General features: G+C 31.5%; 1 protein-coding gene across 1 annotated transcript; it reads right to left on the bottom strand.

Moving 5' to 3' along the window:
• Window positions 1-306: 306 nt before the first annotated feature.
• LOC105251968 (succinate dehydrogenase [ubiquinone] flavoprotein subunit, mitochondrial) lies at window positions 307-26,724 on the bottom strand. Its single transcript, XM_025414366.1, has 16 exons — window positions 26,377-26,724; window positions 19,339-19,613; window positions 18,715-19,106; window positions 17,759-17,836; window positions 13,932-14,015; window positions 12,271-12,820; window positions 7,737-8,046; window positions 7,123-7,409; window positions 6,210-6,348; window positions 5,961-6,129; window positions 4,253-4,448; window positions 3,681-3,878; window positions 2,933-3,127; window positions 2,315-2,458; window positions 1,970-2,080; window positions 307-1,088 (listed from the first exon to the last, which is right to left on the bottom strand). The coding sequence occupies exons 1-16, from the start codon at window positions 26,543-26,545 to the stop codon at window positions 1,002-1,004; spliced, it is 3,384 nt and encodes a 1,127-aa protein (XP_025270151.1). The 5' UTR covers window positions 26,546-26,724; the 3' UTR covers window positions 307-1,001.
• Window positions 26,725-27,394: the final 670 nt, after the last annotated feature.

The following is a 27,394-nucleotide window of genomic DNA, read 5'->3' as shown; positions in this document are numbered from 1 at the left end:
TGCTCTTCCTTATCACATTAAATGGGTCTATTTAATTTTTTTATTTATCATATATATTTATCATATCATGTCTATACATCAATTTTATTGAAAAATCAACCCACACAATGTATGTGCAATTTTTAAAGAGAGAATGTTTTTTTCGATCTTCTATTTTATATTTTTTCTAGATATTTAACAGATATTTTATGTAAAATGTGTGTGTGTGCGATAAACAAATTTATTAAACGGATACGATTAATATTTAATATGAATTGACAGATCGTCAAATGTATTTTTTAGATTTATGTAAACAGATGCATATGTATATAATATTACATAAGCTAAATAAGGTGGTCGTAAATTATCCTCTCTTAGTAAAGAAATTTATGTCTTCAGTAAATAATTTATTCAACATTTATTACGATACTGTAATTGTGTTATCATCAGTGGAGTTGTGATTAACGATCTCTTATGAAATTAACATATGTCAAAGACATTGTAATGACATTGTTAAATTATGCCGAATCACATTTGTTTTTTTCGTGTATAAAGATAAAAGGAGATATCTCATCATTATTACTTATAACACTCTTTCTTGCATTGCTTCATTCTCTACCAATCTTTTTAACATACAAAACTTAAAAGAATATCTTTTGAAATCTATCTTAAGAATATAATCCCAATCTCAATTCATTTTTTCCCCAGTGCATCTAATTGATACAGTTGCGTCGAGCGCATTAATTAATGCCAATTAGTTACCGTTAATATATCTGTTGCGAGGCCATCAAGAAATGTAGGACGTACTTAGATTATCTATAAAAAATACATTTTTATGAACAAGAAATTTTTTTCATGAATTTTATGATGATTTCTTTGCTTCGTTAATTTCCAGATTTCGTATGCTCGATTTCAAACGTGACATTAATGCAATTGTAACGAGATAGCCGATCAGATTCATAATCGCATAGCTCTCGTTATATTTCAATTAATCGACTGCTTGCAATTAATCGTTTATGACGTCAATACGCGCGAACTGCAGGCGGCACATGTTGAGCCTCGCTCTCATCTAGAGTCGTGTCGATAACAGGCCGATAAGAGATGCAAACCTAAAAACAGCATGCCATTAAAAAAGAAATCAGTACAACAGTAAACGTAAATTTTATAAATCACAATTTTATACAAATATTATTATATAAAAGTACTGTTATATTAATTAAAAATAATAATTATTAATATTGATACAGAGTCTAATAGAAATTAATAATTATATTTCAATGTCTTATACAAGGTGTTCCAGATCACTCGTATTCTAGATACATCCCTTTTAAAATGAAAATAAATGATTTTTATCAAAAATCGCGAATTTTTAAGTAAATTGGGTACGCTCTATCAAATGGTAATATTTTCAACTTTTGATTCCGACCGGAACTACGCCATCCGGATCGGAAGTTGAATTTTTTTAGGGGAACATACTTTTTATTACAGGTTCGAATTGTACGTGAAAAAATAAGAAAATTTTGTATCAAACGTTTTTTCTAAAAGTGCCTCTGTCAATCTTAAAATTGATCTTGAAAGTAACTGTGATGAAATAATAAGGTTAATTTTAAGATTGACAGAGGCACTTTTAGAAAAAACGTTTCATACAAAAGTTTCTTATTTTTTCACGTATAATTCGAATCTGTAATAAAAAGTACCATGTTCCCCTAAGAAAATTCAACTTCCGATCCGGATGGCGTATTTCTGGTCGGAATCAAAAGTTGAAAATATCACCATTTGATAGAGCCCATTTATTTAAAAATTGTTCACGATTTTTGATAAAAGCCATTTATTTTCATTTTTAAAAGAGGTGTACGGGTGATCTGGGACACCCTGTATATCACTTGTGTGTTATATTGTGTAAAGTAATTTAATTTTAATTTATTACAGATACTCAATTTTTTTAAAGAAAAATTAAATCTAATTTATATAAGAACGTTTCTCAACTAACCGATGCATCTTCCTGAGCCCATGTAAGCGTATGCTTACGCCAGTGTTCCGCGTAAGGTCGTTGTTTTTGTCCTTCGAGCGGTTTTGTATAATTATACTCGTCAATTCTCTCCTAAGGAGGTGGAGGGAAGTAAAATAAACATTCAAAATTAATACAAAATTAGTTTTCCTCGATGTCAATCAATTAGAAACATATATTTCGTATTTAAAAATTCGACAAATTTCAACTTATATGTGCAGCATTATTTATTTGCACACATTAATACATGAAATATATCGTTATCTGTTATCGTTATAAATTTAGATATTTTAAAAATTTTTTGAATTTAATTCATTCTTTTTATACCTTGAAATCTTCCCTGAAGTGCGAGCCTCTTGACTCCTTTCGATTCTCGGCGGCGTAGACGATATGCATGCAGACAAGCATCATGTTTTGTAACTCCAAGGCCTCGACGAGCTCAGTATTCCAAATGAGAGACTGATCTTGCACCTAAAAAAAAAAAAAACGTTCGAAAGTGATCTAAATATGTACGGGGCTCCAGATAAAACAGCTCTTGTTTGTATCATCGTCTTATGCAACAGCGCGTTACGCCACTAACTGCAACGTAACGATGTAATTATCACAGCCTCATTAAGCTTTGTTAATTACATTGTATATATGGAGATTATGCGTAATAATTATTAATAATTATTAATAATTAATAATTAGCATCAATGTATAAATTCATGAATTTGAGACTTCTTATTTGAACTCAAAATATTTAAAAAGATGTACTAATTATATATATTTTTATATGTATTTTATATCGAAATCTTTTTTTTTTGTTCTATTGTATTTTCTTGAGTGAAATTACTCGTTGTTAAATTTGTATTTATAAATTTTAATTTATTTATATCTTAAATTTCTAAATTTAATCAATTAATACTCTCTCTACAATTTAAAAATGGCGCATAATTGGCTTACACATAGATCCGGTAAGTCGCACGTGTAGAGACGGGTTATTTCCCTGCATCCACGTTGCAAAATATCGCAAGTCCTAAATACCGAGCAATACTTCTGCATCGTGCGTTGCATCTCGTCGCGCAGCTCGACCACAGGAACGCAGCCTTTCGTATAACGGGTCGCATCGAAGCGACAAATCGATTCTTCACCGATATCCTGCATCCAAATTGCTCTTTGATATAAACATTTATATAATAATTCTCATTAAATTTAATTTTCGCGAATTTTCTTAAATAATGATTTTTAATGTATTTTAATGTGAAAAATTTAGTTATTTAAAATAATATAAAATAGCATATCACACAAGAAAAAAAAATTAAAATTATAAAATATTAAAATTATAAATATGAAATAAATTTAATAAATATTAAAATTATAAATATTAAATAAATTTAATAAATATTAAAATATTAAAATTATAAATATTAAATAAATTTAATAAATATTAAAATATTAAAATTATAAAATATTAAAATTATAAAATAAAATATTAAGTTGTGTGACAAAATATTGCTCAAACATAATAAAAGAACTCTTTAAAGAGTTGTCAAGATGATAAAATACAATATTAAAAGGCGCGTCATACATCGTATTTAATTAAATATCGTATTTAATTAAAAATTGATTTGCGATCGAAATAAAATGATCGAAAAAAAACGAAGAGTGTTTCTGGAGAAGCCTTCAAAAGGCTCTAAATGTAAATTCTTACTGGCGACAGATCTTCGTGACGTTCGCCGGGTCTGGCGATACAGTCGATCTGATCAGCGATGGCTTTGCCGAAAACCACAAGTTCCAGAAGACTGTTAGCGCCCAATCGATTAGCGCCATGAACAGATGCACATGCAGTCTCGCCAGCTGCCCAGAGACCTTCGATCGGTCTGTCTTCCTCGTTTTCTCGCGTTAATACCTGTTATTTACATTATTTACGTGACAACGTGTTATTTACGTTAAAATATAATTATAATGTTGAGTAACTGCGTCGAAACGCTGATGATCGGATCTCTCTTTTTTTTTTGTTATTGAAATATATTTACTTAATCTATACAAGTATGAAATTATAAAATTATCAATAAATATTTAACTTATTTTTGTTTAATAAAATGTAAAATAATTAAATTAAATAATATAGCGAGTAAAATATTAAAGATATAAAATATTAAAGAGAAGGAAAAAGATTGAGCAACAAGAATAGCTTTCGCTAGTTAAAGATAATTATAAAATTGTGATAATATAATGATAATAAAAGTAACGAATATGTATTCTTCCTATTGTATTTCCTACTTGTGCACGCCAATTTGTAGGTATGCCGCCCATGTTATAGTGCACCGTGGGAATTACAGGGATCGGTTGCTTTGTCACGTCCACTCCAGCGAACACCCAGGCAAGGTGCGAAATTCCAGGCAACCTCTCGTGTATCAGCTCAGCTGGTAGGTGACTTAATTGCAAGTGAATATGATCTTTCTTTGGCCCGACACCTCTGCAAAGATATCGCATTAATATATATTTTTTTTAAATGCACTGCTAATATGTGCCAGATTTACATAATGGCGCTTAACTAACTGCAGCATAATTAGCTCAGTTATTAATGAAAGCTCAAACGTGACTTTGCTTAAGGATGTTTTGTACCTATTTTCAAAATATTGAGAATTTAATGAAAATTGTACAGAATGTCCTTATATATGTTTAGAATCTTCAGTACAATTTTTAAATCGATTCACTAAAGCGTTCACAAGTTATAAGGATTTTAATTTGCACCGAATTAACATGTGTTCTTATGGGAAACGTATAACTACGTCGATTCAAATGACAAAAACACATGGAAATAATATTCAGAATTTGTTGAAAATTTGCAAAAGTTTAGATAGAGAGGAAATATTTGGTCAAATAATATTATACAAGTATTAACTGGTTAAAAAGATATTAAATATAATGCAATGAAGTTAGCCATGTATCTGTCACAAGGCGAAATTCTCTGCCAAAAGTTAATCATTTTGATTAACAAAATTCGAAATATTTCAGTAAAAACGCAATAAATATTAAAAAATACATCTCTGCACTGTAGCTAAAATCAAATTGTAATATTCCACATAATTTCTTACTCAAAATACACCAAAAGTGGATATATTTGTCAATATTGATTTTCAGCTACTTTTTGATGGGATTGTATATATAAAACATCCTTAAGCAAAAACTTGATTTGAAAATTTATTCACGCAATTAAGTTTATCCTAAGTTTATTCAGAATAAATTATTATAATTATTACTAACATTTTATACATAAAATGTTAAGAATATATAGGGTGAGGAAAAAGTATGGAAACCCTTAAATTTTTCGAAAACTATGCATTTTAGAAACAAATGTTCAGATGAAAGTTGTAGGGTTTCAAGTAACGTATTACATAGCAGCATCAGTATGACCTTAAAGAGTGTTGTTGAGATCACATAAAAATCACTTTGAATTTTTTAAACGGAACTCCCTGTTTTTCATTACATATTCTTGTAACTTGTAACTTACCTCGAGAGCTTTCCAAAACACTATGGTTAAGTTATTTTTCATTGAGTACTTTTCGAGTTATAAGGCTTGAAATAATTTCTTAATTTTACATAAACCGTAAAATATCTAGTAAAATATTCATTTTTCGATTATCTTACCTTAATACTTTTATGTACAAAATAATGAAAGGAATCAATTGGTGTAAAAAAAAGAAATAATTGTTTCGAAAAAAAATATGTAATTATAAATTGCAAATTACAATATTTTTTCCTCACATTATTTTATGCATAAAAGTATTAAGGTAAAATAATCAAAAATAACGTGATCTTGACGACACTATTCCAGGTTATACTGATGCTGTAATGCGTTACTTGAAACCCTACAACTTTTGTCTGAAACATATATTTCTAAAATGCATGGTTTTCGAGAAACTTAAGGGTTTCCATACTTTTTCCTCACCCTGTATAACAGAATCTAACTATAAAAAATTCCAACCTTCCTTCCAGTATTTCGACGGTCATAGCTCTCGAGACGACGTCGCGAGACGCCAGATCCTTAGCTATAGGCGCGTACTTCTCCATGAAGAACTCTCCCTTTGAGTTAACGAGCTTGCCACCTTCTCCTCTGCTGCCCTCAGTAATGAGTATGCCGCTGCCGTAAATGCCTGTAACGTGAGAAAGATCGATCGATCAGCTGAGAGAAAAAAAGTCGCCGGCGGATTTGCGGATGATCTGAAGAGATTACCGGTCGGATGAAACTGGACAAACTCCATGTCCTGCAGTGGCAGTCCCGCTCGACATGCGATTGCCATACCATCACCAGTGCAAGCATGCGCCGCGGTACAGGAGAGGAAACATCTTCCAGCACCACCCGTTGCGATCACCTGCAAAGCGATAATCAGTGTTTGCTGGTATCTAGATAAAATTATCTAGATAATCATCTAGATAAAGAAATGGATCATCTTTATCTTTAACTAGATGAAGAAATACCAAGTATCTTTATCTTAGATGAAAAATATATGTCATCTTATCTAAAAATTGTCTAAGATGACGTTTTTATTATACAAAAAAGTTTTCCAGGCAAGCTTCTAAAAATCTATCTAAAATGTCTAAAATATATTTTTTATATTATTATTATTAATATATTATAAATATATTATTATTATATTATTAATATATTATAAATATATTATAAATATAAATTAATAAATAAATATTTATCATATCATTTATATATTATACCTTTTTACTATTATTTAAATATTCTTTAGGAAAAGAGAAAGAATATGTGTTTATGATTTTAATATCTCATTTAACATAATCTGCGTCACATTTTTTACAAATATTTATAGTCTTCTAAAATAAACAAAAATATCTAGATAATTATCTAGATTATCGCAATAATTATCTAATCTTTCATCTAGATTAAGTAAAAGCAAAATCATCTTTATCTCATCTGAGATAAATTTACGGATTTTTATCTTTATTTTTATTTAGATAATTTTGAAATTATCTACAGCAAACACTGGCGATAATATATTTATTTTAATATAAATTGTTCAAAATAAATAGTAATTAAATCGCGATTCATAAAAAGAGACAATATTTTAATGAATAAAAAAATATGCGGTGTATAAATTTTGCTATGTTTCCTTTACCGTATGATGAGCTCTGAATCGATGCAGAAGACCGGTCTCCAATTCCCACGCAAGGACCCCTTTGCAGCATCGACCATACATGAGCAGATCAAGAGCAAAATACTCGATGAAGTAATGCACGTCGTAGCGAAGACTCTGTCCATAAAGGGTGTGAAGCACCGCATGGCCGGTTCGATCGGCGACGGCGCAAGTTCGTTTAGCTTGTCCACCTTTGCCGAATTTTAACGACTGACCGCCGAAAGCACGCTGATAGATCTTGCCGTCTTCCGTACGACTAAAAGGACAGCCTACGAATTTCACAATTTTGCGTTACTTAATATTGTTTTACTTAATTTCACATAAATTGATTCTAAATTAATAATTATTAAATTCCCTTTTTATTTTGCCACAAGTCTTTGTAGAAAAATTATATTTATTTTGATTATATTTATTTTATTTAATTATATTTATTTTTAATTATATATATTTTATTTAATATAATTATATATATATTTTATTTAATATAATTATATATATTTTATTTAATTATATTTAATTATATATTTATTTAATTACATTTATATTTAATTATATTAATTTTATATTAATTTTATACTTTATTATTGCGTTTATACCATAATTTTCGAGCTCGAAGATCGCTCGAGGCGCTTCCCTCGCGAGCAAATGTATAGCGTCCTGATCACCCAGCCAGTCGGATCCTTTCACAGTATCGTACATGTGGTAGAGCCAATTGTCCTCTTTCTCTTCGGCAATGACGGCATTGATGCCACCCTGGGCGGCGACAGTATGCGACCTGGTCGGGAATAGTTTCGACACCACCGCTACGCGATATCCTTTGTTACCGAGACCGAAGGCCGCCCTTAATCCTGCGCCTCCCGCTCCTACTATCACCACGTCGTAGCAATGATCTATCAGAGGATAGTTCTGCAAATTAGTATATAAATAAATTAGCAACTAAACATGTTAATTGAAGAATTCAGAGTAGCCCAAGTTGGATTATTAAAATATAATTCATATTGTTAAGAGAAATCTTTAATCAAAATTAAAAAATAGGAAACGTAAGATTAATTTCATAAATATTCTCAAATATAATTTTATATATTTTAAATAATTAGAAATAAAATCAGTGAAATTATTTATATAATATGTAATCATTTCACTTGAAAAAAATATTACGGACAAAAAGATTTGAGTTTCCACATACCTTTCTGCTTAATTTATAAGGATAGTTAACTATTAAAGAAATTTATATAAGAATTTTAATAAATTAATATAAATTTAATTAATATAAATTTTAATAATGCTAATAATATAAATGCTTTTACACTACTGCTTTTATCCACACCGCACTTTGCCTTTTCCGCGGGACTAACATTGACATGAAAGCTTCGCGAATTTCTGATCGTCGCACGAGATTGTCTCGTAAATTTCTGCAAAAAAATTTATATTTACTTTAAATCAAAATCTATTGAATATTATTGAAGCCTTACAAATATCCCACGTGATTGTATTAATCGATTGATCATTCGATGCAACATCCTTGCAAATATTTTCTAGGTTCGGATGCGCTTTAACTGTCATGAGTCATGATTAATCAAGCTCTTGTACCTTCTCCTCTCATTTGTCAAATAATAAACAAATGAAAAAAGAAATTTAAAATATCTAAAATATTTTCAATGTAAGTATATATGATTTTTACAAAAAACTTATCATTTACTTTTGTTTATTTTAATTATTTTTATAAGCAACTTCTTGTTTTGCATACGATTTTAAAAAGAAAAGAGATGGAAATTTTATAGCGTTCAAAGTTTTTTCTCAGAGAATTCAGAAACTAGAGTTATTAAATTTGTACAAGCATCAGTTTATTGCACTTGTAAAAATACAGTTTGAGATGTATACAATTTATATCGATTGCATACAATTAATTCAACACACATTCTTCCAAGTTAGATGACCGTGTCAATTTTGTCAAACGTTATCTCTCTCGCATTGTTACTCTTTGGTATACTCTATGAAAATCAGAGAACCAATGACACTCTTAACAAATTACTCTTATTAGAATTGTTACAAATAATTAGTGTGACGATATATATATATAACCTGTTATTCAATTCTATTCTCTCGCTTTATAATCACAATTAAAGATATTTTTTGCATATTTTTTTAAATCTTAAAAAATAAAATATTGACGAAATGTATATAAAAAATGATGAATCAACGAGACTTTTTTGAATTTCTTGTCTTTTTTCTGTAGCAAAAATTTAATCATTATTTCTCTTTATTTATCGGGATACACTTTTTAAATCGATTTCTATATTCTTGTATATTTTCCAAGATAATTTACATTAACTTATATTTTCAGCATATATGTAATAAATAATGCAATATATATATATATATTTTTTTTTTTCTATCTTTCTTAAAGAATAAATAAGGTTCACTTGATAGTTTTTAAATTTATTGTGAGTTTTGACGCACACTTTTAATTTAATTATAATTAATCTTCTTTCTTTGTCATAATAATTGAGAAGCCTATCTTTATTAAGATTAATGAATGTAACATGCTCCATACTTCACATTTATTTTGCTTCGTTAGTTGACTCGTTAATTGAGCGAAACTGATACTGGCAATCACCTAATCACTATCTCCTAATCTTATGCTACGATCAACCTCGTTACATATACGTGTACTACAAGAGCCTTGTAAAGGTGAAAGGTAAATTAATCGAGTTGATAGAAATTTATTTTTGTGGAATTAAATTCGAAAACGAACAGTTATTTCCTTATTTTTATTTAGAAATAGATATAAAATAATTATATTGAAATATAGAATATAAAGGAATTTATTTTTTGGTGTCTTTTAATTCCAAATATAGAACTGAGTTGTATTCCTTCAATTTCTAGCTATGTCTCATTGGAATTAAAATAAGAATTAGATACAGTATTAAAATTTTCATATTTATACTTTAATAAAATAAATTTCCATCAATTCTCTATTTAGCTCTCCTATCTTCAACAGAAAATATATGCTTCTTGCTCTTCTTCATTCGTATAAAAACTTTATCAAAAAGTCGCACTTGTGAATTTGTAAAAAAGAGGACGGTTTTTGCGATCGCTCAGCAACTCTCGATATGTGTTGTATTTGTTGTGACAAAAAACTCTCTTATCAAATATATATTACTAGACTACTCAAAAATAGCGAGTAAATCGACGCATCATAGAAAGCGAACTAAAGCAGATAAAAAAATTCTTCAGCGGTAAAAATGCTACTTTACAAAATTCATGAAAGATACTCAAAACTCTAAGATTTTTAAAAAGCCGTCTAAATGATATATCGTTTTTACATATCATCGTGATAAGGAAGTTGACCCATCATTATCTCACTATCAAAGAATATTTTTAGAAAATTTCTTTAATTTCGGAAAAAAATTCTTTCGAAATTGTAAATATAATTCATATATAATTTCTTTTGAGAAAATATTTCTGGAATTTTCTTGCTTCGAAGAAATTCCTTCGAAATAAACAATTAAGTAATATATTCTTTTCTCGAAAGAATATTTTCACGGTGATATCTTTGCTTCACATCTTAATATCAAGATCCGTACAATGATGACAATATTCGAAGAATGATGATGCGTTTCACAATGCGAGCCTTCTAACGCCGCATTCGCAGCAGAACTTGGCGGTTTCCGGAAATCGCTGACCGCACTCGTGGCAGAATTTGGACAGCTTGCATTTGATCGTCGTCTGAATCGGCGACGTTTCGTTTCTAGGGACGTCCTCGTCGAGACGGCCGATCACATCATTGGTGCTGCGTCCATGGTGTGAATATTTGCGATTTAAACTAAAGGGCACACATTGAACTGGGTTTTAAGCATACGCGAATACAAAAAACGTAAATATGATAAATGAGCGTCGTCACGTTTAGTAATAATTAAAAATTAAGGATGTTTTGTATCTATTTTCAAAATATTGAGAATTTAATGAAAATTGTACAGAGTGTCCTACATATGTTTAGAATCTTCAGTACAATTTTTAAATCGATTCACTAAAGCGTTCACAAGTTATAAGGATTTTAATTTGCGCCGAATTAACATGTGTTCTTATGGGAAACGTATAACCACGTTGATTCAAATGACACAAACACATGGAAATAATATTCAGAATTTGTTTAAAATTTGTAAAAGTTTTGATACAGAGGAAATATTTAGTCAAATAATATTATACAAGCACTAACTGGTTAAAAAGATATTAAATATAATTCAATGAAGTTAGCCATGTATCTGTCACAAAACTCTCGGCGAAATTCTCTGCCAAAAGTTAATCATTTCCATTAACAAAATTCGAAATATTTCAGTACAAACGCAATAAATATTAAAAAATACGTCTCTGCACTGTAGCTAAGATCAAATTGTAATATTCCACACAATTTCTTACTCAAAATACACTAAACCAAACCAAACCTAACCTAACCTAAAGTGGATATTCGTCAATATTGATTTTCAGCTACTTTTTGCTGTACATACAAAACATCCTTAAATTAAATTATTAAATTTTTAAATATCAAGAAAAATTATCCATTTTTTATTAAGTAAAGTTTATATTTTTTTTATGTAAGACAAATTTAAGAAATTTAATAAGAAATTGTAATTAATAGTTTTTTTCTAAGAATAATAATTTGTTCTCTCTTAAAATTTTTTATTCTTATAAATTTTTATAAATCGATGAAGCTCTAAATCTATCATGTGACAAACAATCATCTTAAAATGCGATGCTAAAGACCAACCTGCTGTAGGCGGAGTCGTTGCTGAGTTTGCTGTGATCTCGCGGCTTATAACTATCAGGTGAGGACAGTTCCCCATCGCTGATCAGGCTGCCATTTTGCTGTCTATCACCACCGGAGCTGGATAAGTCAAAGGATTCATTATTGAGGAAGGATTTCATGTTAAATTCGTCCTCCTTGAAGCACGTCATCAACTCGTCAAACATCGAGTTCGACCGCTTGACATCTAACTCCGAGGAGGAAATGATCGAGTTGAGACTCAGGTTGCTGCCGGACAGGGACGAGTAGTTGTTATTACTCTGATTGAGACTCTGATCCGACGATCTTGACAACGACTGATCTTCGGCGATCATAGAATTCTGGACCTTCCTGATATCGCTCGAGATCTTTCTGTCGGAGCCTGAGTTAATCCTGGGCGCAGACGAAGCCCGGATCGAATTGGACCGATCAATCAACGATTTCGTAGGCGTGATCTTGTCAAAAATCTTGCGCGATCTGTCGGCGCTGCCGACGACACCGCGACGCTCGTCGACACCCAGTGCTTTCGATTTATCGATTATGACTCGCCTGCCTAATTCCTTGATGGGTTTTGAGCCCGCGCTATCTGTTATATCCTTATTCGTGAGAATGGGTCTCGAGAGAAAGATCTCACGCGAGATCGAGTTGGTCTCGGTGGAGTCGCTCGAAAAGTCGGATGCAACATCGTCGAACTCGAGAGGAGGCTCTATCAGAGACGATCTCTTGTGAGAGATGGGATATTTTATGAAGGCGGAGGAATGAGAGAGTGGATATAGATTGTCGTGAGTTTGTTGAAGTTTGGGACTCCCCGTCATGGACTGATCGCTCATGTCCGACAGCAGGTCGTTCATCTGCTGCTCGGCCAGTAGAAATGGATCGTAATCCTTGCTCGTGCCGCTGAAATTAAAGTTCGATTAGTGTGATTTCTTTCTTCTTACGAGTATTTTGGCGTAAAACAGCAACAGCCAATCGAACGATATTGTAATGTGCTTGACAAGGAGGTGCGTTTTCGTCTTCTACTAAGCTACAGACGTGCACCAATCAATTTCCCAGACAAACGTGATGGGCAAACATTCGTGTATAACTCTGACACGTGATCTAATCTGCTCTTGTTAAAAACATAAATCAAAAATTTAGAATCAATTTCTTTTGGCATCTTAAATAATAAACTTTTTTTATCTTTTAAAACTTCACATAAATTTTATTTTAATTTAAAAATTAATTATTAAAATATCGAATATTTGAAAAGTTTTGATAGAAAAATAATAAACTGCTTTTATGAGATATAGTTTCCTTAAGGGGATCCCTCATTGAATGGTGAACTCTTACACGATTACAGTGTCCTCATCTAATCCTCATCCCGTATCTCTCTCTATCACGTTATTTATAAAGAAGATGCACTGCTTTTTCCACTCTACTGTACCGATATTTCAGGTACATACGGACCGAAATTTTTGGGCACATGTCATTTATTAATTAGACTACTAAACTCAATTTTCACAGTTCCACAAGTTTTTATTGTGCAATCCTCTATTGGGTATGCTATTGTTTTATGCATAAAAGTTACAAAACATTTATACAAGGCTAATGTCTTTATGAGGTGATAGCTTTAGACGCCATATTAATTTAAGAAGTCGATAAATAAATATATAATTTTATACTTTTTTTCTTTCTCAGTATATAATCAGGTTCCCCGTGTTCGTTTGCATCTATACTTCAACCGTAGAAAAGGATTTTTAATTCCATGTAGACAATAAAAATGGCACATGTCCAAAAATTACAGTATTTTGTCGATAAAAAAGATAGGTTGAGGGATCCCCTTAAGAAGAAATTGATTTCAAATTTTCTCATCAAAGGCTATACAAGATTTAGCTTTTACCAATCCCAGTGATTCCTAATATATGTTTTGAATTAACTACACTAAAGCTAAATCAATACATACATTTTAATAAAATAGATAAAATTAGAAATCTGCCATGAGTCATTGGTTCCACGTCCTGGAACTTACGTTCTAGCTTTAAGCACAAGATTAAAGTCCGGCCTTCTGCGCACGTAATTGCACCAGGCGGGACGTGTCGTCAGTTCAATTTTCCTACAATATTGTTAAGACATTAACTACGTAACTATCGTCCTACCGAAATATATAAAAATACAATAAGAAAAAAATATAGTAAGAAAAAAATCATAGATATGATTATTATTCATAGCGCAATCAGCAATTCCGTATCAATTTTTCTACCAATTAAATAGCAACTTATACAAACTTATACTCACTGCAAAATTCTACCGTTTAAACATTAATATCACAATATGACTTACAATCAATTACACGAAGTCAACATTGCAATTTTTTATACTAATTAAAATACTCACTAAAATATAAATGTATACAGGGTGTCAGGAAATTTTTTGCATGCCCGAAGTGTGAAGGTAGATTGGCTCAAATTAAAAAGAAAGGTCCTATACTATTTTACGATTTTCGCAATAATTAACGAAAAATTAATTAAAGAAGATCGGCCAATGCGCTAGAAATGCCAGGCGGCGAAGCGGAGAGGGGAGGAACCTTCGCCGTGCGCCTACACCCTCATCGCTGGTTACCACGCGCATTGGCCTATCTTCTTTAATTAATTTTTCATTAATTATTGCGAATATCGCAAAATAGTACAGGACTTTCCTTCTTAATTTAAACCAATCTACTTTTACACTTCGGGACTGCGAAAATTTTCCAGACACCCCGTATGAATTAAATGCTAATATTCTACAGTGCGTATGATACACATTCCAAAATATAAAGATATGCAATAAAAATCATTATTTTGTTTTACTTAATACTATTTTCTACTCTCTAATTCTACCTTCGCTCGATCAACGATGGACTCGGGACTGGAGGGAGGATACGGACTCTAGGATTTCTCTTAACAAACTTGTATTCCTTGTGAACCGAATCCTGATCGATCAATTTACTTCGCGAGATCCTCGAAGCTTTCTCCCAGTACGATCTCTCAGAATCTTCTCTCTCCGCCGAATCGTTCCTTATATCAGGTAGACCTCTGAACACTCTGCTTCGTCTTGGCCGAATTATCTCTATACTTTCTTGCTCATAAGCGTAATTCGTTTTAGGCCGCCTGATGTTTACAAGATCTATAAATTCAATGGAGGATATCAAAGAATCGGTGCTGCCTCGAAGACGATTCATGCTTTCTCTGATTTTGTGTTTTATCTCATCCGAATTTATTGGACGCTCTTTCGTGGCTCTTCTAGTCGAATTGGAAACGCCGTTTGAAAAATTTACGTTCGCTTTTAGGAAAGTTTCGTCGCGTCGATACTCGACATTGTCCTTCAACGTGACTGATGACACTAAATCATTAGCGGCTCGCGTGTTATGTTCTCCAACGATATTATCGCTACCATAGTTAAATTCATCGTTGTATATATTGTCGATGTTTTTCTTGCGCAAATCTTCGCTCGTAACTTCCGTTTTAATAATCGAGTGGTTTGATTTATCACTCGAACACCTATCTGTACCTGCGTTGAAATAATCTGTTTTCCCATTTTGTAGAGGTATGTTATTTGTGCATGCATTTAATTCATTGGCAAGTATTTTCGAATTTTGTAAAAGCGATATTTCAGAGTTGAACTGTTTTAAATTTCTCTCAGAGTTCTTATTATAAAGGATAATTAAATCATTTTCACACATTTCTTCATTTGGATCAGTTGCTTCAGCATTCTTTGTAGTTTCAATATTTTTTGTAGAATCTTTTTCTGGACTAATAGCTCGACTGGATACGGAAGATGATATTATTATGGTATTTTCTGTTAAATTTAATGAATTGCAACATGTTACATTACTTTCACTGCAACTGTTTAAAGAAATATTATTTATGTCAAATTGATCGCACATGAAAACTGCCGCGTTTTCCTGTAATTTTAATAAATTGCAACATGTGTCATTTTCGTATTGTAGTATTTCATTTTTAAGATAATCATCTTGAGTGTGATTAATGAAGTCGTCTGAAAATGTTAAATTATTTTTATCGTCGATATGAAACGTTGGATCTTCGTCTTTCGACGAAGACGTTTCAAAGAAGTTTTGAAAAAGATCCGAGATAAAATCATTATTACAATCGGTGGAATTTATTTTAAATTTTTTAAAAGATTCCTTCTGCGAAAGTTGAATATGTTCATCAAAATCCGATAAAATTTGCTCGTTTTCTTCTATTCTAATATACTTAATATTCTCAATAATTTCACTACCTATCGCTATCTGTTTATCTTTTTCATCTTCTTTATTTACGCTTAATGTATCGAATTCTGTAATGTTTGTATCATCCATTCTCTGAGAACCTTTTTTATCTTTGATTTTCACTTCTAATTTTTTAACTGCCTGACTTGCAACTTTATCCTCTACATCAATCAATTTATCCTTAATATCGATATTAAATTTTTCTAATTTGCACTCTATCACTTCATCCTCTTTATTATCCACTTTCCCATTATCTTTCCCATATTCGGTATTTGTTTTTAATTTTTCTACTTTATACTCCATTACTTCAGTCTCGGTATCTTCTTTATTTTCAATATTTATTTTTAACTCTTGCTTTATTGTTCTAATCTCTTCGTCATTCGCTCTAATTTTTCTGTCCGATTTCGTTTTATTAAATTCATTTTCGTCTTCTCTATGCTTAAAGAAAAACTCTACACGAGGGCTATGTTTAATCAGCTTCCGTTTACTGTGAAGAAACTCCGGCGATTCGTTATATATATTCTCTGAGTCTTTTATCAAGTAAGTCTGATTCAGATTTTGAATACCATTTAACCATTTGAGCTTGTTACTCTTCAATTTATCAACCTCGCTGTCTTTTAATTCGTCGTTGACTTGTGTAAAGTCGTTCTTTGTGATTAACAATTCTTTTTCGGTTCCATCTTCTTTTTCAACCGTGTCAATTTCGTTTTCTCGATCGAGATTGACCAGCTGAAACTCTGGCGAAAAACTATAACTGGCAGCAGAGTTACACTGAAGATTATTCTTTTTGTGACTAATCTGCTTCCATGTTACTAATTGATTGTCCCTTTGTATTGCATCCGTGTGTATTCTGTAAGGCTGGACAGTCACGCCTAGAGTCTTATCGTTCACAGCGATATCATTAATCGTCGGATGGCCTTGACTCCTGGCGGAAACAATATTTTTCTGTGTCTTGGTAGAACAGCTTTCATGATTTCTCGTTTCGTTTGGAATGCGTTGGGAGATTGTTTCGTTTCGATCAGGTTGTTTCTTCAACGAGGTGGTAGGTGACGTGATCTCGTTGGAGGAGACTGAATCTGAATTAATTCTGGATTTCGCAGGAGATACAGGAAAGTGAAGAGGACGACGGGAAGAGAAATGAGAGGATCGATACGACGTTGATGTCAATATGTCATGATCTTCCGCTGGCCTGAGGAGAAGGAAGGACCAGGATCAAGGATGTGCGCCTGATAATCATCAGGAGAAGGTCGTCGAGGAATTAAATAATTAAAAATTTTATTTTTTACGATAGACAATTGCATGGAAAACTTTGTTCTAAATATGTATTCATGCTACACCGAATATTAAATTCGAATATTTTTATAAATTTGCATCCCCTGCAAAAATTATATTTAAATTATATTTTTATAATTTATCACAGAGTGCTTTTAAGCCTCATCCTTTTCCCTTCTCCTCATGGGCGACATTATAGATATAGGGCTTATCCTAGATATTCTTATCTTATTTTGTTTTATTTTATATACAATTAAAGAAGAAAAAATTAGCTCTTTTGAAAAAATGAAAATAATAAAATTAAGAGATTAAAATCTTACTTGTTTGTGCGATCGATGAGGCGCGATTTCATAGGTCCAGATGAGATAGGAGATTCCTTGAGCTGTCCAGGACGTTTCCTACATGAAACATAAATATAATAAATCACATTATCGAATCAAATTAGTTAAAATAGAAAATAAGATATATAAAACTTTACATTATATTTTTATATTATTATTAGATACATTTGATTGAAACGATTGGACTAAAGCCGTTGTTCCACAAAAGTCTATGTTTCATTTGAGCGTATATAATATTTAAGGATGTTTTGTACCTGTTTTCAAAATATTGAGAATTTAATGAAAATTATACAGAATGTCCATATATTTAGAATCTTCAGTACAATTTTTAAATCGATTCACTAAGGTGTTCACTAGTTATAAGGATTTTAATTTGCATTTTCTTATAGGAAACGTATAACCACGTTGATTCAAATGACACAAACACATGGAAATAATATTCAGAATTTGTTGAAAATTTGCAAAAGTTTAGATACAGAGGAAATATTTGGTCAAATAATATTATACAAGTACTAACTGGTTAAAAAGATATTAAATATAATTCAATGAAATTAGCCATGCATCTGTCACAAGACGAAATTCTCTGCCAAAAGTTAATCATTTCGATTAACAAAATTCGAAATATTTCAATTTCAAAAACGCAATAAATATTAAATTTATTATTATCTTTTATTATATTATTATTATTTTTTAATATTTATTGCGTTTAAAAAACACAATAAATATATTTCTGCACTGTAACTAAGATCAAATTGTAATATTCCACACAATTTCTCATACTCGAAATACACCAAAAATGGATATTCGTCAATATTGATCATTTTGAGCTACTTTTTGCTGGAATTGTACATACAAAACATCCTTAATTATAAAGTTTCTTTTTACAAGAGAAGAAATTCGGTGAGAAACTAATAAGAAAATCTTGAGAAACATACACGACAACTGGTTTTTGTTTCATTGGACTTTGTCGACTGCCATTGGTCACCGAGACACTTTCCTTCGATTTGACGAGAGCCGGCGACGACACAGAGGTCTTGGCACCTTGGTTCACCGCCGAGCTCGGGCTGTACTTTTCTCGAGTGATAGCTCGCCGATTCTTCATGACTGGTGCTTTATATCTCATGCGCGCCTCCAATCGCTCCTTCGCCAAATTTGTCGCCGGACTCACCGGCATCCGAGTGATCCTATCTTTGCACCAGGCGACATGACGGTCGTAGGCTTTGATACCGAATTGTCGATTGCACGTGAGACACGTGCCCTTCTCATTGGCGCGAGTCGGCGCACCCGAGGAGCTCAGTGAATAGCATTGTTTATTACTCGAGTCCATCTATAAAAATAAATTATATCGAAAAAAATGACAACTATTTCATCTCACATAAACCGTAAAATAAGAAATTATGTAACATATTGTTTGAGATCATTTTGTTACATCTTTTAGTGCGAAAGTAATTTGAAGGAATAACAATTCGTGTGAATATCCAGACTGTGTTTGATTTAAAATTGAATTAATCGAAGAAGACGTTCTTTGAAAGGATTATAATAGAGAAAATCAGACTCACAACTTCGCCGCGCGCCTCGCGGATGGTTCGCAGGAAATCGTCGTGGGTCTTCTTCCAGGAGGATCTGGTCTTCTCGTCCTGGTGATGTCGCCGGGGCTCCTGTTTGGGCAGAAACTCAGCCAACTCGGTACCCTGGATCCTCTGTTTAGCCGAGTCGAAGGGTTTGCGTTTCTTGGCAGCGGCGCGTTCGCATATCCTCGCGTGTTTTTCCAACGACTGCGGCATGAAAGTCCGCGCGCAGATCGCGCAAGGCAACAGAATCGGCGGCGGCGCATCTGCGTCCATTTACAATGTCCAGCGATTAATGAGTCCCCGTGATTTCAAGTTCTCGCGACCACGAGATATAATGATAAATATTATTTATTTATTTATTTATTTATTTATTTATTTATTTATTTATTTATTTATTTATTTTTTAAGATGAATCAAGGGCTCGCAAACTTCAACCTTGCTCAGCGATTGCGTCTTATTTCTCCGCACATCTAGATTTGTTCTGTCATTAAAGTGCCACGTGAACGAGGCGTCTCTTTCCCGTCAAATATTATATATATCTTTTATTTTTTTCACAAATGTCAGAGGACGCCAAAGTTAGTTAGTTGGTCACTTGGTTAGTGTACATAAATGTGATTCCGCGAAATTTATACCTGTCATATGGAAATTCGATCTGACTCACCCCTGTTGTTAATCGTAATTCATTCTGACAAAGGCCACGAATCCGCGAATAATCGATATTTTCGCCGACAACACGTCGAGAGATCGCCAAATACGACAACAGATATACGTCATAATGTGCACGCGCGCAGGCGTTAGACACGTGCGAGATGGTGTGAGTGTGAAACACGTGCTCGTCATTGCAGCAAATTATTAAAAACATACACACAATCAAAACCTAATTTAAAATCTATATTTCATGGATTTAGAGAAAATCTATGAGATCTAATTTTTCTAAAAATCTATGAGATCTAATTTTTCTAAAAATCTAATTCTTTCGAAAATGTAAATATACACAGTGTCCCAGATTTAATGAATCAACCCCGTTAATGGTAGATTCCTCTGATAATTTTGGGAACAAAAATCTTAATACTAAAATGTTAAGGAAAATATAGCTTTGGCGCTACAAAAGATTAAACTTTATAAAAATGTTCAAACTACTGTCGCATCGAAGACACAATCGCGCCACTGAGAAAAAAATTTGGTTGCATTAATTAGAATTCTGGTAGATTCAATCAGTATGTTTTGTTGGAAAATAGACGAATCAGAATTCTAGAAGGAATTACCAGATGAATCTGATTAATTTCTTCCTGTTAAATTTACCAAATTTTCTGGTTAAAAATACTAAACTCGCCAGCACCAACTTGTCTAAATTTTTTTTCTATCTGATCTCAAAAGTCTGTTTAATATTTTGAATTCCAACAAGATTATTGGATAAATTCAATCCAGATTATTGAATAAATTATTTTAAATTCAGTTCGTTGGAAATTAAACTGATAAACAGTGCACTGAGAAAAAAATCTGGCTGCATTAATTAGAATTCTGGTAGATTCAATCAGTATGTTTTGTTGGAAAATGGACGAATCAGAATTCTAGTAGGAATTACCAGATGAATCTGATTAATTTCTTCCTGTTAAATTTACCAAATTTTCTGGTTAATAATACTAAACTCATCAAGTCGTCTAAAATTTTTTTTCCATTTAATCTCAAAAGTCTGTTTAATATTCTGAATTCCAACAAGATTATTGGATAAATTCAATCCAGATTATTGAATAAATTATTTTAAATTCAATTCTTTAGAAATTAAACTGATAAACAGTGCACTGAGAAAAAAATCTGGTTACATTAATTAGAATTCTGGTAGATTCAACCAATATGTCTGTTGGAAAATGGACGAATTAGAATTCTTGTAGGAATTACCAGATGAATCTGATTAATTTCTTCCTGTTAAATTTACCAAATTTTCTGGTTAATAATACTAAACTCACCAAGTCGTCTAAAATTTTTTTTCCATTTAATCTCAAAAGTCTGTTTAATATTCTGAATTCCAACAAGATTATTGGATAAATTCAATCCAGATTATTGAATAAATTATTTTAAATTCAATTCGTTAGAAATTAAATTGATAAACAGTGCACTGAGAAAAAATCTGGTTGCATTAATTAGAATTCTGGTCGATTCAACCAATATGTCTGTTGGAAAATAGACGAACCAGAATTCTTGTAGGAATTACCAGATGAATCTGATTAATTTCTTCCTGTTAAATTTACTAAATTTTCTGGTTAATAATATTAAACTCACCAGCACCAACTAGTCTAAAATTTTTTTTCCATCTAATCTCAAAAGTCTGTTTAATATTCTGAATTCCAACAAGATTATTGGATCAATTCAATCCAGATTATTGAATAAATTATTTTAAATTCAGTTTATTAGAAATTAAACTGACAAACAGTGATGCAAGAAGAGGATGCAGCTCAAACACATATAATCAGAGAACTAGTCCTCTTTCTGGCACTACTGCTCGTAAGAGGAAAAAATATACTTTGGATTTAATATTAATACTAGTTCTTTATATACATTTCATGGCAAATATTGAATAGGAGTTAGGTTAAGAGTGGCTCGCAGCCTAGCGGCAAGCAAAAAAATTAATGTAACAAGAAATTTTATAGATTCAACCAGAAAATACTAACCAAATCCTTGTAGTAAAATCTATTAAATGTTCTACTTATAAAAAATCGAGTCTTATCATGATAACTAGAAATTCTTGTTTGCTTTAACCAAAATGCCTTCAATCATCTTGTTGATACAATCAAACGATTTTTCTCAGTGCACTCACTGTAGAATCCTATTTTTTATTTTATATTGATATACGCGGGCTCCTTGATGCACTATGTTCCTAAACACGGAAAAACATAACGCGATTGGTAATCTTTAATCTTTTATGTCGTCGAAACTACATCTTCCTCAACATTTTGGTATTAATATTTTCATTTCCAAATGATCTCAGAAATCTATTAACAGCTGATTCGTTAAATGGGACACCCTGTAGAGAGTCTGTTGAAAAATTCTTTAATATTATATATTCCATAATTTTAATTATATTTTAATGTACGATCTGTCTCTCCTCTCTCTTTAAGTATTTTGTGATGCTAAAATACTCTCACTTTTGTTCTCACTCGTAAAAACGCGAAACTTGACGGTACAATACAATACAATACGATGTTGCGATTAGAAGAGTCGCGAATCTAAATTGCAAATTGCACTTTCTTCGATGGCCGCGGGAATTGCACAACGATAGCTACAGTATTCTCTTCTTGCGAGATCGTCTCGAGAACGCCCTAGTTATTACAAGTTATGCGTTACACGAGATAATCAATCAATGAGCCATTCAATTTTAAAAAGTGGCGTAAGTCTTACGTTTCCTCATTTTTCCTCATGCGAGTTTCGATGACGCGAATCGATAGATTCTTGCAATATTTTTCATCTTGCATCGCCAACTTTAGGAAGACAACGAGTTTGCATCAGGGTTGGCAAAAAACTTGTTTTTTTTTTATTTTAAACCAAAAACATTGTTTTTTTTTGTTTAGAACAATGTTTTTTGTTTTATTTGTGTTTTTAAGTAAAGTAAAAAAAACATGTTTTAAACAAAAAAAGCATGTTTTAAATAAGCAAAAAACACTTAATAGTTTTGATCTGTGTAAATATTTAAATTTTTCATAGCGTTAAACCGTAAATAACGTCGCCAAAATTGACAACGCTATTAAAAATATAAATAATAAAATAAAAATGATAAGATGGGTATTATTTTAGTAGAATATTTATTTTTGGAGTTATTTATTTTTGGAGAAAAAAAGTTCTAGTTAATAATATTTAATATATAATACTTTGGTTCTTTTCCTATTCTTATTAAGTAATCTCATGCTTAACTCTTAACATAAATTCTAAATAAAAGAAAAATAAAAAATCTCAATTCTTCTTTTTAAAAGAACTTTTTTTCAAAACTACTGACCTGCTATGAGTTGTGTACTATTAATTTAAAATGCTAAAATGTAAAATGTAAAGTCAGTCAATATCTTCTAAGTAATTTTCATTGTATTGATTGTTATTTAATATACAAAAATAAATATTCTGCTAAAATAATACCCATCTTATCATTTTTATTTTATTATTTATATTTTTCTACCTATATGTTACATAAATATAGATAAAAAACTAAAAACACTAAAACAAAAAACTTTTTTGCAATATACACATCTATTAGTTTTTATTTGTTTTTGATTTTTTTATAATTTCTTTTCCAAATAATCATATATTTTATTTGCGATATTTTAAACGGTTCTAAACAGTAGTTTAAAACAGTTTCAAACAAAAATGTTTAAAACAGTGTCCACTGTGCCAACATGCCACTGTTTTAAACAAGTTTCAAACAGTTTTAAACACATTATTTAAATTATTTAAAACATGCCAACCCTGGTTTGCATCCCTTGTAAACGGCACAAACACAAAATTGCACAAAGTAACTAAACTCTCCGCACGATGATGCATCACTCCTTCAGGTCTCATTGCGCGAAGCGCGTTTCATTCAATGTTCCTTATCCAAGGAATGATATCTCTTATTCAAAGACATCCGCGATGACAGTTTTATTCATTTCAATTCCAGAGAAGGATTAAGCGATCGACTCAAAGGTGCACTCAAAGGTGGAGATCGCGGACACCTGCGGCGCCGATGCCGACGAGGGTCGCCCCCGCGAGAGACTCGGCTCTCTCGCCTACGGATGGGCAAGTTTCCTTTTTTAGGCGTCCCACGAGGTGCCTCGGCAATTGCGGAGAACGCGAATCTCGTCTTCCTATCCGAACGGAGCGTTCCTTCCGTTCTCCGATTCTCTCTTCAAAAGGGACGAGGCTTTTTACCGCCTGTGTTTTCGGAGCGATCGGACCTTTATTCTTTTCCCGATTGCATACAAATCATTGAATTATTTCAGGAACGTTAGTATCTTAAACACACGATCTCTTATTGTCGCCTCCAATGTCAACACCGAGCGAGATACCCACGTTTAGCGCTAAGTGCGTGGCGGAAATGTGGGTCAGCGCGTTTGCCTTCGTTCGTGTACACTTTATACCGTAACGCACTCATTATAATTCAGCGTTATCTTTTTAAAATTCTACAAATACCTACACGTTTTATTTATACTAATTTTTTATTCGCTTATTTTACATTTTTTATTAATTTTTATCAATCCCTTTTCCTATTTCTTCCTATTTTTTAATATTCAACTTCACATTTTTTTAATGCTAGGCAGTGTTTGCTGGTATCTAGATAAAATTATCTAGATAATCATCTAGATAAAGAAATGAATCATCTTTATCTTTAACTAGATGAAGAAATACAAAGTATCTTTATCTTTATCTTGGAAATATATGTCATCTTATCTAAAAATCTGAAAAATATATGTCATCTTATCTAAATATCTGAAAAATATATGTCATCTTATCTAAAAATTGTCTAAGATGACGTTTTCATTATGCAAAAAAGTTTTCCAGGCAAGCTTCTAAAAATCTATCTAAAATATCTAAAATATATTTTTTATATTATTATTATTAATATATTAATATATTATTAATATATTATAAATATATTATAAATATAAATTAATAAATAAATATTTATCATATCATTTATATATCTTTTTGCTATTATTTCTTTATAATATTAAATATTCTTTAGGAAAAACGAAAGAATATGTGTTTATGATTTTAATATCCCATTTATAATCTGCGTCACACTTTTTACAAATATTTATAGTCTTCTAAAATAAACAAAAATATCTAGATAATTATCTAGATTATCGCAATAATTATCTCATCTTTCATCTAGATTAAGTAAAAGCAAAACCATCTTTATCTCATCTAAAATAAATTTACAGATTTTTATCTTTATCTTTATCTAGATAATTTTGAAATTATCTACAGCAAACACTGAAGCTAGGGAACGACGACGCTCTCCTCAATTTTCATGCGAGAACAAACATCGTGATGTTATTAAATGATCTCATTCCGTCTCGAAGCTGCTTAACGACGCCCACAAACGACTGTTTTGCTTACGTTTGCTCTTCTAAACGAGTCGCGCATGTATTAGAAAGAACAGGCAGAGTTTTTTTTCCACGTAAGCTATTACCGTTTCTTCTCGCGTTGTCTAAGGTCGACGAGACTTTTAATGCATTTACTAAGCCGTAAATTGATTAGTATGCACGGCGGAGGTGCGTTATTACAATTCTTATAGCCACTTTTAGACGAGCGAGAAGAAGGAAAATAAATATTTCAATAGCGTTATCTAACATGAAGCAAGAAATAAATCTATCAAAATTGATTAATTATTTTGTTAAAAGAACGATAATAATAATTGTGTAGTAATAATTGTGCTAAGTTGTTGAAGCTACTTTGTTAATTTGAAATATTGTCGATAATAGTCGTAGTAATAGTCGATACGCAATTTATTTTTAAATATAAAATTGCGTAAGAAAAAATTACAAGTTATTACATTATATTGTCGAGTTTAACATTTCCAAAAAATAAGATATTTTTATGTAAAAGCGATTTTTCTCTCTTTTTTTGTAATTATATAACAATAATAACATAGTACTCTAATCGATTATCTTTGCTTTATTTTGATTTGGAGAGTACATTCAATGTATGTGTATCTATTCAAATGTAAACAAACATCTACATGACGATCTGAATATAATACACACGATAAACTTAATAATTTCAAACTACATTAAATTCCATAAGGAAATTTGATCTGTATGAAATATACTTATTTGATAAAACTTTAACATTTTTGTCAAATTATACGAGTCTTTAGCCTGAATTCCTTATTCTTATCGAGAAATACACTTTGTGAGATTGTGAGACCAGAATAAATTAATTTCTATTCTTTTTGATTCGACGATTTTTACAAGATTCAAATAACTGTACGATTCGATAATCCAATTAGAAATTAACGATACCGTGAAATCGATGCTTGATCAGACGAGTTTGCGGGCTCACCTTCTTCAGGATATAGTTTGACCCATGTTTCGCAAATAGATAGTGATGTCTTATTCGGAGCTTCGTCGTGAAAAAGATCCTCGTTGTGAAACGAGGCCTCGTCATGGAACGAGGCCTCGTCGTGGAACGGATCTCCGTCCGCGAGACTCTTCGGGACGCAGCACAGCATCTGATTGCGAGCGCATCAAGTCACCGACTGAGAGGCTGTGCGAGCCAAGCCGGCTCTAGTAAGAGTGGCGCTCTTACAACTGTTGTAATCGCGAGGTTTATTTTCGGTCCCATCACCGACTCACAAAGTGTGAATCTCGCCTTCTTTCATTAGTACACCCAACTGCGCATCGCCGTGCAACAAAGTAAATATTGCAAAGTGTGTGTGTGAGATGGAAAAAAATATTCAATCTCTAATAAATAGATGACACAGTATGTGTGTATTAAATATTTTAGTTTAAATTTTATCCCATTTATTAAACACCAAGTAACATTTATATAATTGTTAGTTGTCATTTCTCACTCAACAATATAACTGTTGCATGTTATGTTAATTGTTAATTGTTACATGATATGTAACAGTTATGTAACATGTAACAATATAACTGTTACATAATATGTAATAGTTATATTGTTATATTGTTATATTGTTAAGTGGGAAATTATAACTAACAGTTATATAACTGTTATTTGTTTATAATCTACTATCATACTTCAAATATAAATACTATCATACGTCAAATATAAATTAAAATTAAAGAGAGTCATTAATTTTTAGTTACTTATTTTAAAACATATAATTGATAGATAAGTTGAATCAAATGTAGTAACGATTTTTATATACAAATATTTCTCCCGACGTACAGTTTCCTTTGCATTATTTCTAACATAAATTATGGATAAATTTTAAGGATGTTTTGTATGTACAATCCCAGCAAAAAATAGCTGAAAATCAATAATGACGAATATATTCACTTTTGGTGTATTTTGAGTAAGAAATTGTGTGGAATATTACAATTTGATTTTAGCT

This window comes from Camponotus floridanus, unplaced genomic scaffold, assembly GCF_003227725.1.
Source record: "Camponotus floridanus strain SB8 unplaced genomic scaffold, Cflo_v7.5 scaffold8, whole genome shotgun sequence".
In the NCBI taxonomy this organism is placed as follows: domain Eukaryota; kingdom Metazoa; phylum Arthropoda; class Insecta; order Hymenoptera; family Formicidae; genus Camponotus; species Camponotus floridanus.
This window is presented reverse-complemented; position numbering and strand designations above follow the sequence as displayed.

Bases quoted from the DNA above. Each gene is read 5' to 3' on its own strand.
- LOC105251968 (XM_025414366.1), bottom strand. From the start codon at position 26,545: ATGCTGTGCTGCGTCCCGAAGAGTCTCGCGGACGGAGATCCGTTCCAC. The intron at 14,016-17,758 runs GTAAGATTTTAA...ACAATATTGTAG, and splicing joins CTCATCGATCGCACAAACAA to GAAAATTGAACTGACGACAC. The intron at 8,047-12,270 runs GTCCAGAATTCT...ACTAATTTGCAG, and splicing joins TCTCGAGCGATATCAGGAAG to AACTATCCTCTGATAGATCA.